This window comes from Plodia interpunctella, chromosome 18, assembly GCF_027563975.2.
Source record: "Plodia interpunctella isolate USDA-ARS_2022_Savannah chromosome 18, ilPloInte3.2, whole genome shotgun sequence".
NCBI lineage: Eukaryota > Metazoa > Arthropoda > Insecta > Lepidoptera > Pyralidae > Plodia > Plodia interpunctella.
The window spans coordinates 7,343,237-7,358,433 of NC_071311.1; the positions used below are offsets into that span (position 1 = coordinate 7,343,237).

A 15,197-nucleotide genomic window follows, 5' to 3' on the forward strand; every position below is an offset into this window, starting at 1 on the left:
ATCAAACGGTTACCTGACCATGCTACGTCTCCAAAAAGGCCTACATAACTCATAAAAGCGCATATAGTTGATACAGTGCATTATACAATGAGTAACCATGCACTTAAAAACTCAACAGCAAAACAAATCATACATTAACGAGTCTGCATGAGTCACGTTTCGATTTCTTGAAAAAACCAGCCGATGGACAACGTTGTATCACGTAATCTTTGAAGTGGTTTTAGCGTAATAGGTGGTTGCGTTGCGTCAGCGCAGCAACCCGGCATTTTATTTCATTCGGCTAACGGCATTCCGTCGGAGCGCACGTGTGTTTAAATAATGTTTTTAATTATTTTGCTTAGTGCCGCCTTGGCGGTGACCAGTGGTCAGAGAACGTTAAGTGTAAACACAACTGAAGGGGTTGTAGTGGGCTATGGTGATGATTATTTTGAGTTTTACGGATTAAGGTACGGAGGTCCTGTCTCGGGAGCAAACAGGTTCAAGGTACGTGTTGATTTATTTAAAAGGATTTATGTGTTTTCGTAAAACTGCATTTTGTTTCTTATATTGAGATACTTGTGACAGTGAATTTTAGTTATTTTTAGAAATGACCTAGGTATCTACATTTATCTGTTTGAGCTGAGATAATCTTGCGAAGTATTTGTAAACATTGCGCAAAATTTTAGTGTTTTTTTTTTCAGTTCATCTATCATTACTGAGGTAGAGAAAGGTAGTGATTTTAAATTTGTGAGGATGTATTTGTGTGTGTATGTTTGTTAGTCTTTCACGCAAAATTTACTGGACGAATTGTTATGAAATCACATTCAAAAATACATTTCATGATACAAAATTTGCTTTGTTCTGCCAATACAACTTTGGTACACTTTGGCAAAAGATGGCACGTAAGTGAGAAAGATAATTATTTGATTGTACCTACGATACTCCATATTTATAGTATAGATATAGGTGATTATATATCGATTCGTCGATATATTGATTCGTCTATAACAGGCAGCGTTGAAAGTTCCATAGTCAATTCATTTTACAGTCTCGTCACTGATATTGATTGACGACGAAATTTAAAAAATAAAAATAATTTCTGATTGCTGATAATATACCATTAAAACATATAAACAATAGGCATATGGCAATTAGGCATAGAATTACATAACAACGTTTTAACAATCCTTATCGTAGGTAGTAACAGGTAGGTAGGAACCTACCTGAAAATCGTTTTATATTTGACATTGTTATTAAACAGAACAACTGAACCAATAAAGTTATGGGTCTAGAGCGTCTCAAGGTTAACACACGTTTATACAATCTGTTCCTAAGAAACCCATAACTTTGTTTGGTTTGTTGATGTTAAAGAATAGCTGCGTAGCTCTATATCAACAGGCAACACCTTCTTATATGAACTTGATTAACTCAAAAACTACCTGACTGAATTTTGTACGGTTTATACCAATAGACAGTGTGATTTCTGTCACAGGTTTAAATGTATAATTTATTATGATTTTGTAAGAACAAAGAATGTCGTACTTACATACGAAGTGCGCGAAGATAATAATAATAATTTGTATATGTACCTATGTGATATTAATATAATTAATAATTAATTATATCTAAGAAGGGTCCATAAGGTTTTTTATTAATTACAGTATATGCGTTTGTAGACTTATGTAGTCTGATCTTTAAGGTAGTGTTGTTGTGTTGATCTGTAAGTATTTACCCAAGGTACCATATCCTACCACTTCGTGCCTATGTACATAGGTATTTTGCACATTATCTCATGTCTCATTTGATCGTTTTCCCTGTTCCTTCCTCAGACGTTGAGCGTCGAAGCTCAAGGTCTACTTCCCTCGTCTCCACATCGCGCGGTCATTGGCGTCCCTAATTACCAAACCATTGGTTCCTAATTATCAACACATCCTTGACGATATTTTGTAACATGCTGTACCTATAAGTAAATTGTCATTAGGTACTATTATACATATCTATTATCACCTCCAACACGTCACGAAGATGACGCACCTCCAAAAGCCTGGAAGTCCACTAGTGGACTGCTAATAGTTTAATAGGTAGATATAATATAATGAAACATTATATACCACAGAATAAAAAACTGAAAGTTTCTACTCGATCTTTTGTCTCATTCGAACTTATTTGTATTTAGGGGTCTCCTAAATCTACCTATATACAATTAATCAATAAATATACTTATCATTATACCAATAACGAAAAATCCCAGAGATAGATTAAGCTAAGTGGAATTGATAGGTATGTACCATTTAACTTTTTAGATAACTTTCTCTGGCTGAATGTGGAATGAAGCACACACAACGACGTTTTTGGCACTATTAATAGAGTGGTTTGCCATTGCCTTCTCCATTTTACACACAAATAGAGAATCAACCAGTGTACAGGTTTCCTCACGATGTATTTCTACACCAGAAACAGTTGGTAGTCTATGAAAACTACTATACATGATTCAGATTGGCATACAGACTCATGTTGCACGAGTAGTATTCGAACCTGGGACCTTTCGGTTCACCATTACACCATCATCGCTACATTGTATTGTTTAATGAATGACTAACACTGATAAGATGCTTGGTTTTTTCGGAAAATACTACGACCTATATTCGTAATTCATAGCAATCTTATTACGAAAGGGGAAAATCTTGTCAATTATAATGAATGATGGTAATTTACAATGTAAATTGTATCAGACATAAGACCATGCAGAATTTTCTAGTTATTGTATTTTAAGAGAGCTATTATATTATCGCAGAGCTGGACATAGGCCTGCCCCCACAATAGAAATTAGTGGTGAACAATTAGTATCCTATTCTCCTATACATATACAGTCTTAGAAAGTAAGAAAGTATTTCTATTAGAAACTATTTCTACCCGAGATCGTACCAATTAGGTTATTATGAAAATTCGCATCGAAATTAAACGACCCACGGTTTATTTAGTTAATCAACGATATACTACATTTACAAGTTGCGTCGGATTTGATTGTTTGACATTTCTTGTTCTTTCAAGTATAAAAAACATTATTCTTCATTTTCTTATAATGATTTCTAGTTGCTTCACTTTACGCTTGTCCATATCAGTACATCGGTTCTTCACCCTCACTTGACCTTATCAATGAAGATCACACCTGCACCTTATCAACCATAGATAGCGAGTATATGGTCATATTTCAGTCTTGGGAGTATGGTTTAAATTCTATTTATTTTCTATTTATATTCTATTCAAGCTAAATATATAACTAATCCCTTACAGTCAAATATATATGTGGCTTAGTAGGTATATATTGAAAATCTAGTTTCACAGCTCCCATTACGCCATAGCTTTCAAAATGTTTATTATATAATAAAGGGATATTTTTTTTTAATTTCAGGCCCCGAGCCCAGCCACCCCATACCCGTCAGAATTCCACGCAATGGATAGGAATATCCGCTGTATCCAACCAACGTCCTCAGGACACGTCGGAGTCGAAGACTGCTTGTATCTTGACGTTTTTACCAAAAATGTCACCTACGCAAAACCCGTCCTCGTATGGCTTGAAAGCGAAGGCTACCAATCATCTAGAATGCCATCTTCCTTCAGACAACTTGTAACTAACGATGCTGTCGTTGTATCGTTGAATTACCGTCTATCAATCTTTGGATTTCTATGTCTTGGAGTCGCTGAAGCACCAGGAAATGCTGGCCTAAAAGACATCGTTCTTGGTTTGAATTGGATTAAAAATAATATTGCTGGATTTGGCGGTGATCCTACTAATGTTGTACTTCTCGGACATGGCTCTGGAGCTGCAATAGTTGATTTATTAACGATGTCTCCATTAGCTGAAGGATTATTTCATAAAGCTATTGTTCTCAGTGGATCTGTGTTAGCTCCGTGGGCTGTCGCTTACGATCCTATTGGCTACGCTGAGATTGTTGGTGCAAAACTTGCATATGAGGGCAAAAATTCGGCCGAACTCGCCCGATCTCTAGTCAACACAAACATAGAAGTATTAATGCCAGTTCTAGAACAGGAATTCACCAATAATTCAGTTTTGTTTGCCCCATGCATTGAGAACACACAACTAAATGGCTCCTTCTTAACTGACGCACCGATCAATATACTGCGCTCAGGAAAGTACAGCCAAGTACCGTATTTGATTGGTTATACAGATCGAGAAGGTACAATCAGAGCTGCTGAAGCAGATACATGGAAAAGGCCGATGTTTCAAAATTTCACACAGTTCCTTGGAGTGGATTTAGCATTTGACACAGATGCTAATAAAAAGAACGCTTCTGCATCAATCTTCAACTTTTATTTTGGGAATAGTACAGAAATGGATATTGAAGATTACTTGGACTACCATGGAGATACATCAATATTAGTCCCTGCTATAAGAGGAGCATTGGAAAGAGCTTCGACATCATCAGCGAAAGTGCATTTATTTGAGTTTGCATACAGGGGTTCAACTAATGCTGACTGGACATATCCAGCTATTCCGTTGAACGGAGTGAAGCATGGTGGTATACTTGAATACCTGTTTGGGACCAATTTGACTGAACAAGGAGCCCAGGCTATGTTCTCATTTATCAGAAGACTCTTGGTGTTTGCTAATGCTGGGTAAGTAGTTTCATTAATAAATAACAGGGCAAGGTCTCAAATCAAATTTGTATATTGTAGTACTGGATCAGTATTGGCATTTAGTTATTTCTTCTATCTGTGTCTTTCATTTTTTCTTTCCTTATACAAAAATCATGTCATAATTTGGATGTTTTCTTCTTCGATAAAAGAGCTGAGCAAGTATCATTTTTGGCATAGATCATAGGTGTAGTTAATGTAAAATTTGTATTTTTAGCCATGTAAAGTACCTATTTAATGCTTTCTTACTAAATGTCCAAATAAACTGCATCTGCGGTGCTCGGTAGGGGTACTAACAAGTCAAGCAAAGCGCGCGAGAGCACTACCTTCCTTTTCTCGAACCATTTATCTTTTTTCGAATCTAACAACTTCTGTTTTCATTTTCAGGACTCCGAATTTCGCAACACCCCGCGACGATGCAGCCCAATGGCTCACCGTCTCCAACTCCTCATTCAACTACTTCTACTTCGGAGGGTCACCAGGTCACCCCATGGTTGAAGAATCAAAGATCAACCCCCACACGCAGAGAATGACATTCTGGAATCAACTCTATTCCAAATATTATAAGACTCCTGTTCCAGTGTCGTCAGCTTCGAAGATCGTAGGATTAAGTCTATTGTTGATTTTGTGCCAAATTTTAGTTTTTTAAGATTGGATTTTAGTTACATTCAGTTTTAAGTGCATATTTGTTTGAACTTTGTTGATTAGTAATGTTTAACGGCCAGTTAGTTGACCTTTAACACATTTTTCAACGAATATTTAATTTGAGAGTTTAGATCATAACATAGAAGTACTGTATTGTTCTTTATTTTTAATTGTTGATTTCGTAAGTTAAGTGATTTTAAAATAGGTCTATTCTGAATAAGAAAGACTTATAAAATGACAACAAGAATATTACTATGAACATATTTGGAATAATTTTAAATGTTGGTGCCATAAAATACAAAATATTTTTTTTGTATCACAGCATAAATTTTCAGAAAAGCATTATCATTTCAAGACAATATGAAAAAAAAATCAATAAACATTTTGTGTTATACTTACTTATTGTAAAATTATGAAAAGTACCATAAAAATAACAGCAGAAAGACAAGGATAAAGATATTTACAAATCATCCTTGCACGCACAGAAAAACCCCTCCATAGTATAGAAAATTCAAAGTTTATCACGAAAGGATTGAAAACCAATAAATTCTAATGTAAGTAAAAACTGACATCAAATCAATCAAAAGTCCCGAGTTTAGAAAATAATTCCCAAGATCAAGAATCATAAACATCTTTTTACATAAATCTGACTTCTAATAAATTGCAAATCTGATAGATGTCACGGAGTTCCCAGGGACAAATTTATATGCGTTGAATCTCCTTGAAAGTGAAAACCCCACTGAAAGCAATCACGACTATGTGGTGAATACAAAATAAGGCTCAATTTTCTATGCCACTACTTTGAATTCAATTTGCCATCCTAGAAATCAGATGGTATTAAAATCAATGGTTTGGAAAAAGATATAGTTATTAATTTGTATTGTACAACATGGGTCGGGTTCACTGAGTGGCCTTCTACAGAGTGACTTTTTATACATTGGCAATATTTTGTATACATGCTCAGTCCATGATTCTGTACAACTTTTAGTATGGGAGTAAAAAATTAAATACCTACCTAAGTAGTGGAAAATTTATGGTTTTAGGTTGCTTTCACACGAAAAGTTGTTCGAGTGCTTTCGACTGAGCATGTACATAAAATAAACCTAACGTCAATCCTTTTTGGGTATGCTGTTTTTATACATCATCTTTTTGTCCCTTAGTCGCCATGTACGTCATCCACTGGAGGTTATGAGGTTATACTATTCTAAAGCAAGAATCACAAAAAAATAAAGCAATATTGCAAAAGTCCAGGATTTGGTAGCTCTTTATTATGAACTAGCGGCCCGTCCCGTCTATTGGTGAAAACCGCATAAAAATCCGTGCAGTAGTTTTTGAGTTTATCGCGAACAGATAGATGATTATTATGATTTATGATAAGGACAAACATATCCTTACATATTATAAAACAAAGTTCTCTACCTGTCTCTCTGATGATGTTTGTAATGACAAAGAATAAACATTCAAAAGTTATTTCAAGCACTTTCGACGACCTCGGTGGCGCAGTGGTAAAGTTCTTGTCACTGAACCGAGAGGTCCTGGGTTCGATCCCCGGTCGGGTCATGATGGAAAATGATCTTTATCTGATTGGCCCGGGTCTTGGATGTTTATCTATATATGTATTTGTTATAAAATATAGTATCGTTGAGTTAGTATCCCATAACACAAGTCTCGAACTTTGGGACTAGCTCAAACTGTGTGATTTGTCCTAATATATTTATTTACTTACGCAATGAGGGGCTGAATGTTGGCCCAAGCAAACTCGAAGACTTACCTGAAAAAAAAATGAATAGTAATCAAATAAAAATATATTTTAAAAATCTAAAATTTCAATAGGTTCTTCTAACTTTTACTCCAGGAATTGTCAAATCAGGAACTAGCATTGGCCCGCCCGCGTTTATTTTGTGCGCCTGTTCGTAATTTAATTTCTATGAATATCTCGGGTTCTCAGCAACGTATGGCAATGAAACCAGATTTTAAGTTAGACCTTCTGCTATTCCTATCTGCTACAACTGTAAAAAGCGCATCAAATTCCACCCAGTAGTTTTTGCGTGATATGCAAACTTACAGTCTGAGAAAAATTCTAAAAAAAATGTTTTGGCTTTTATTAGTCTCATATAGAGCAACCCCGTAATTATTTTTAATTATCTGTAATGTCTTCTATGTACAGTATTGTACAGACATACAGTTACAGTTTCATATTACATATAATATATATTTTAGAAGTTCACAACATTTCCCTGGATATTGTCTGGAAGTATATGTATTTGTTTGTTTGTGAGAAGACATGAACATGACACAAACAACTTTATGTGTTTGTTATTTTACATTAATGTTATAATCATTTACCTTATCAATGTAAACCTAAAAATATCTACATCTATACTATTATTATAAAGAGGGAAGCTTTTGTGAGTTTGTATGTTTGAGGCGGGTAATCTCCGAAACTATTTCAAAAATTCTTCGAAAGCTACATTAACCAAGATTGTTATAGATAAGCTATATTTTATCTAAAAATACCCACGGGAGCGAAGCCCCGGGCAACATCTAATATACGTTATGACGCAATGCTACGTCGTGTGTAATAGATTTCAGCGCTAAAATGGCCACTTTTGATAATCATACATCGCATTGTGCTACTACCTAATAGTTTTTCTCGCTCAGCTAGGGCGCCGGGTATCAAGTAAAGTGTCTTGTCTCAACCTAATGGCGTATGCGGCCATTAGAGACGTCTAGACATCTTCTGCATCTAGACAATACACATTTTAAAGACTGTGGTGTTGAGGTGTGTTTCCACCAGGTATATGTTTGTAGACTAATTTCTAATTAATTAACGTTATTATTATTTGCATGTTTCTTTTATAATAGTGTATGCATATTTGTCAAATATATGGTACATTTGTACCATATAGGTACCATAAACAGTTACCATCACGGATTACAACTTTACATACATATAGGTAGGTACATTAAGTTCTAACAATCTGTATAATTTCTGATCATACCACAAGTTTATCTGTAATAGCTAATTAGGTTTGATATTAAGTATTTTTTTAAATAGGCAATAATGTAATCGTATTGTAATGGCGGTTACCGTTTCGGGGACGCGCGCCCTTCTAACTAGCCCTTCTAATAACCTTCAACTTGCTCTGTCAATAAAACTAACATTTTACTTCTTTTCTTTTTTTTTTTTTAATAAATGAGGACAAACCACACATATTGAGCTAGCCCCAAAGTAAGTTCGAGACTTGTGTTATGGGATACTAACTCAACGATACTATATTTTATAACAAATACATATATAGATAAACATCCAAGACCCGGGCCAATCATAAAAAGATCGTTTTCCATCATGACCCGACCGGGGATCGAACCCGGGACCTCTCGTTCAGTGGCAAGAACTTTACCACTGCGCCACCGAGGTCGAAATAGCAAATAAAATATAAAAACTTAGACCAATACGACGTTTAAAAACACTAATAGCTTTTTTGCTTGAGAAAGAACTTTACTCGACACCAACCTTCAACGATGGTGAATGAAGGAGAATGAGGGCACTGGTATAGAGAAAGGTCAATTTTTATCCATGGCAAAGTGTGTTGGTCGTAGGTACGTAGTATTAGCCCGTTTTTTTTTTTATGACAGCCACGTTAACCCATGTTTACATGGGGGTCATTAACTGTCTTTCCGAAAATTTCATGAAAATCGTCTCAGCAGTTTTGTGAAAGCGTGACAGACAAAACAGATTGACGCATTTGGATTATTATATAGCTATATTACATATGGATATAGCTTCACATCACGCAAAGAATGGTATTTTTTATATTGATTAAATCAAAATTTTATTTAATTCAATATAATATAATCAAATGAATATTAAAGTTGACAAGTTAACAATTACCTAAAGGCATAAACACATAAGTTGTTCTGTCAATTCTCTTCCAATCCTAGACTTCTAGGCATGGAAGGGAATTGACTTGATCTACTAGAAGTACACTCACCCGGAGGCAATTTTTCAACAAAGCTAATGGAAAATCGCCTTTAGCAATAAGTGGAGCTTCGGTACATGTCACGGACAAAGCGGTCGGCGCTATTACCGTTATTGATTTCATTTTAGCTCCCTTTTGTACCCATTGATTGGACTCTTGTGGGAAGAGAATTTAATTTGGGTAGATTTTTTTTATCCTATTTCAATAATTTGTCATTGTTTCATTTGCAACTTATCCAACTAATATTATAAAGGCGAAAGTTTGTGATTATGTTTGTTGCTCATGCTCAAAGCGGATGCTAGGCAAATTTTATAATTTTATTTGGTGTTGAAGTAGCTGATACTTGGGATTAACACATAGGGTACTTTTTATTCAAAAAGTACGCTATTCCCCTAGGATTTACCTACGTTATAAAGCGCTATTGACTATAGAATGGCGCTTAAGGCGATGGCGCTTGTGTGCATAAAATTAAAAACGTAACAACCTTTAAATAATTACAATATTAATACCTACCCTTAATTATCAGTAGGTGTATGTGTAGGTACTCGTAAAAATTACCTCGTGCTTTACCTAAGCACCTGCCCCGTGCTTCACCTGGTGAAGATTCCAGTTGAAGTACTGTCTGGACTCTACTAATAATTTGTAATATTGTATATTTATATTCTGAATGTTTGTAAGGAAAAAAAGCACCAAGTTTGGTAAATTTCTAGAGCGGACGAAGTCGCGAGCGGTCGCTAGTTATCATATGGTCGAATAGAAAAGTTCCGCGAGTATTATAGTGGTATGGTACTTATGTCACAAGCGATTTCTTAAATTTTGAAAACATTCGCACGATAAGTTTTTCTAGGTATAAAATAAGGTTATATTTTTATTAGTATTTTATAACCAATTCAAGGTTGTAAATTAGTTATAAATCAACGCAGCAATAATGATTACACGGTCACTTAGGTACGCCGATAGACGTAAAAAACAATTAAACTTTTATTGTTTTGTACGCAAGTGTTTTGTTTTTTGACGTTTGTTTGACGTTTATTTAACTGTCATCTCATTTGGATGACAATAAAATAGCTCTTGATGGTATTGCAGTACAGAAACAAAAATCATAGTTTAACCACCTATAGATACTAACATAGTTGTTGAAGTCTCTTACTATAATATAATATTGTGGGCCGGGTCGTGAGGTTCCCTCTATTATGGTTGAGCGTCAACTCGTGAACGGGTGCTGCCAGAGGGAATGCTGGTCATCTCGTTTCTCATATATTTTCATGTAAGTTAATTGTGTTTCACATCGATAGATATATATATATATATATATATATATAGACACCAACCAACTTTGAAAACTTAACAACACTGTTCAAATTACTTTCAAAAGAAACTACTTTGAATATATATATATATAAATATATATATATTATAATCAGCACTCGGATCACAATCAGAACCTGATTTGATATACCTTTTGACTATGTACATTATCTATCTGACTATCATGCCGATCTGGCATGATAGGGACCAACACTGTTCAAATTAGTTTCTTTTGAAATGAGAGAGAGAGAGAGAGAGAGAGAGAGAAAGAGTGGTATACGTAAGCTCAAAAAAATGCCTATTCACTCTCACCTTTTATGTTTGTATGCTTCATGACGGGCGCGGGTGTCATGAAGCATAGAAGCAATGTTCATTGATTCGTTTTCACATCTACCTCTAGATGACATGAAATGCTTTTTAGGTATGTGACTTACCAGTGTAACACATAATGTAAGAAGACGTTAGTAAAATATTACTTATTCCCATGTGTAATAAAGTCTTCATTACTTTGGAAAATCTTCAGGGTTTAAACAAGGCACGTGACAAGAGGAGCACACCACATTCAAGCGGGAAACAACGTGATTTGTATGTGCACTGATACGCACAGTTCATGGAGCTTATGGGATTACTGATGTAATCATATCGCGCCAAGTCGACTTTATTTTCAGCCCTCGGGCAAACAAAGGATCGTCGTTTTTAACGTCTTTTCGTTTTTTTTTCAAATATTCCAAAGAAATCTAAACTTTTCGCAGCATTTGACGTAAGGGTTTCTTTGAAAATATTTTGGTATTTTATTTATTTATTTACCAATTTATGTACACGAACAGATTATATAAGAAAAGTAAAATATAAGTTTATTTTGGTATTGGTACCTACATGGTCGTGGTTCCCATAGGTGAACTAAGGTGGACCGCTGACAAGAAAAAGTGCTGTACAGACTTTATATATAGGTTTATATTATATTAAGGTTAAAGTGTATAATTATCCGAGCGAAGCCGGGACGACCCGCTAGTAAAAAATAAAACCACAAGATTGTCTACATTTTAAACAACGGTAAAATACATTCTCTAGGGAAACCGCGGCACCTGAACTTGTACTGTTTGTAGCGAGATTACTCCGAAATTGAGAAATTTTTTATTTAACAAGCAACATAATACGACCCCTGCAGGATTTGGTAGGTGAACCAGAGTTCTAGAATATTTTGGAAAAGTGACACAGCATATTATTGAATACTAAAATACAGTGCAACATTGCTTGCCCTCCGTAAATACCGACTGTTCACGATCAGTCGCAATTATTGCCCCTTCCATAGATAAAATAAAAATAATGGCCCCCTTCACATCGGATAGGCAACAACAGCATTCCCAAAGAGGGTTAACAGGTGGTCGGTCATAAAATCATGATTCTTTTTTTACTCAGATATTTAACCCGAGAATAAACGAACGCTGGCATGCGGCCGGTCATAAAAGTTGGGATGCAATGCTGGGAGTGCAACCGGGAACACTCGAGAACGAAAGAGAGAGAAAGATACAAAAGAAAGAGTAACGCATTAACAAAACATACGAATTACGTAGCATATGCGTAATATGTAAATAATTCTGAAGACAGGAGCCAATACAAACAGCGCTGGAGCCGTTATATTTACTGACACATTATGATAATAACATTTATATATCTACAGTTATAAACAACAAAAGCCCACATAATGCGTATATTGCCTATGCAATGTTATTTTCACACTTTGGCGTGTGATTCCGCCCTAAAATAGGACCACACTGTGTTAAGTATATCGCACATACAGTTGTAAACAACAAAAGCCCACATAATGCGTATATTGCCAATGCAATGTTATTTTCACACTTTGGCGTGTGATTCCGCCCTAAAATAGGACCACACTGTGTTAAGTATATCGCACAATGTTTTTATATCGCTCCCAGACCTAGTTAGACATGGAAATTTATAGTCGTTAGATAGCCTGGACTTAATATCTTTCATTTATGAATGTGACTACAATTCACAAAAAAAAATTTTGATTTGTGGCCGTCCAAATCGAAAGGGACCTTATGGCAGCTGTCACTTAGGTCTTCATTGCCGTTGTTCGAATACAAAACAACGGCAATAATGGCGTAAGTGCCGGGCGCCATAAGGTCCCTTTTGATTAAGACGACCACATTTAAGTAAGTATATTATGTAATTTATATCTAAAAAATCTAATAGTATAGAGGCTTTTTAAATTAGAATATAAACAGCCAAATAAAAAATTTAAAAACCTTTAATTAATTCCTCGAGAGCTAAATCAAGTTAAATATTTATAATGAATAAACCAGAATTAATTTTCAGGTCAATATGTCCAATTTCTTCCCAGCTTATTCCAGCCAGCGGCTTATCGGTAAGCAACACATAATAAGAATCCACAAGTGTGTGTCTCTTTATTACCGCACCGACCTAAGCCAACTCATTTTCGCACAGCCTTACGTTTTTCAGATTTACGCAACTTCGTTTTCCCGTGGGAGCCTACCTTTATTATTTATCAAGAGAAAATGAACCTTTTGTAAATACAAATAGGGTTAGAAATTCATTGAAAATATATTTTCAGAACATTGACTACGATTTTGACATTACAAGACAAAATGGACCTTTGGATTGTACAAATAGGGTTAGAAATACATTGAAGATAAATTTACAGCACATTGGAATTGGAAATACACGAATTTTTGTTATTCCGCCATATTACAATAATTTTCTTTGTACACACGAAAGGTTGTTAGGGTTCTGCAGTCAACAAGGGACTCGTGTATTTCAAAATCCGGCAACGTGCATGTCTCGAGGTAAGAACATACCAAAATTGACCATCTGTCCGTAGTTTTCCGCCATCTCCCAGAGAAAAAAGAATTGTATTTTTGTTTATAATGAATAAACTCAAAAACTATATTTGATTTTGATGAAATTTGGCACAGAAATAGACCAAACGTTTTAAAACTCCAGTTTTAGTGTTAAGTACATGTTAGTAAAATGTTTGTTGGCTGTGTGTATTCCTGAACTCCTGAATCTCTATTGGCTACAATTTTCAAGGCTATATACCCGAGCGAAGCCGGGACGCGCCGCTAGTATGCTATAAGAGTACAATGCGCGCCACGTAAGGTGAATGAAGTGAAATGAAATGTAACGAATGAAATTTCCTCTCATGATAATTCTCGCCGATTTCCAATGAAAATTCTCATCAGTTTATTTTACGATTATATATTGAAAAAATAAAAATAACTGAAAAATGCAGTGAAAATGATATGAAAAACAAACAGGAGTTATCTATTCTGTTCATTTGTATCTAAAATCAAAATATTTTATGATCGAATTAATAACTAATTATATCGATTTGCGATAAAGAGATACAAGATACGTCGATAAAAGTACGTAGTGATCCAGACGGGAGATGGTGCAATCAGCTTTGGTACGGTCAGCACGTTAAACTTGTATTTAACTTATAGGTGCCAAATTATTTTCTTTATAAAATCAAGACATAAAAACAAAAAGCAGACGAGTGTGTTTTACGACCCCCTATCTACATCTAGTGATTAGTGAACTAAACTGTCAACAAGTTTGTCAAAACCTGAACATTGATGCCCCAAGAGAAAGAGCTATAATATGCTTTTTGCGTATATTTATTGTATTTATGTATATGTATTATGCTCTTTTGAGTATTCGGCCGTTTGAAAAAATATAAATTGTAAATAAAATTACCTAAATATGTGACCAAATTTTACAATATTGTTTCGTAAGCGCAATGTAACAAAAGGGACCAAAATCGATCTGTGCGAATACTGACGTACTAGCTCAGATGAGAGAAAGAGACTGATAAATACCTGTTAAATTATTTATCTGACGGTACCGAACTGAGCAAATTACGTGAATGCAAAGGTTCTATTCGCCGCCGAGCGCATCTCTTGTAGACAATCTCCGGCGAGTGCTGTTTTGTTGACGGTACTTTAAAGACAAAGTGGATAGGTATTAATTGGAAGTATAGGAGTTGGGAGGGCACCAAGGGTACGTGATGAATCTCCTGTGTTTAAAATTAAATTGTTTATCGCTATCACTGCATAGTGCGTAGTATTATATTTAAAAAAAAAAACAAATTCGCTCCCCGCTCTCTGTCTGTCCCTAAGTATGCTTAGATCTTTCGAACTGCGCAACGGATTTTGATGCGGGATTTTTTGATAGAACGGTTTCACCGTTGACGATAACTTTAACATGCGCAGAAAAATGCAACGTACGCCATTTTTACTAAACCTCAGCGGCGTCAAAGTTGACTAGTGCGACTCACCCGTTTCGTTCCGGAAAATATATCGATAGTACAGTCACTGCAAAATAAACCCAGTAATAGGATAACACAAATATTTACTTATACCGAAAATATTACTGGAAATAGTTCAACCTTGCCCGCTGACGTGTGCGGCTATGGACAAAGTTCAAAACAAATAAAGTGTGAAACTAATTATGTTGAATCTATATATAATTATCTAGTTTGATTCGCCTACGTAATTTATTCCACTGATTTGAATTATTATATCGTTTTAAATAACACTTATCTATTCTATATAATTAACTGTAAGGAGGTATTAACTGAACACT

At 35.2% G+C, this 15,197-nt stretch overlaps 2 protein-coding genes across 22 annotated transcripts in view; one reads left to right on the forward strand and one right to left on the reverse strand.

The window, feature by feature from the left end:
- Positions 1 to 15,197, reverse strand: part of Trpm (Transient receptor potential cation channel, subfamily M) — a 171,131-nt gene that overhangs the window by 129,746 nt on the left and 26,188 nt on the right. The gene's annotated exons all lie outside the window — the stretch shown is intronic.
- LOC128677413 (cholinesterase 2) lies at positions 254 to 6,531 on the forward strand. The gene is made up of 3 exons (XM_053758240.1): positions 254 to 483; positions 3,392 to 4,617; positions 5,023 to 6,531. Exons 1-3 carry the CDS (start codon positions 319 to 321, stop codon positions 5,282 to 5,284), a joined length of 1,653 nt encoding a protein of 550 aa, XP_053614215.1. The 5' UTR covers positions 254 to 318; the 3' UTR covers positions 5,285 to 6,531.

What these genes read in the sequence shown, in the direction of transcription:
- LOC128677413 (XM_053758240.1), top strand. Translation starts at nt 319, where the DNA reads ATGTTTTTAATTATTTTGCTTAGTGCCGCCTTGGCGGTGACCAGTGGT. An exon ending in CGGGAGCAAACAGGTTCAAG is followed by an intron (nt 484 to 3,391) that starts GTACGTGTTGAT and finishes TTTTAATTTCAG; the next exon opens with GCCCCGAGCCCAGCCACCCC. An exon ending in TTGGTGTTTGCTAATGCTGG is followed by an intron (nt 4,618 to 5,022) that starts GTAAGTAGTTTC and finishes TTTCATTTTCAG; the next exon opens with GACTCCGAATTTCGCAACAC.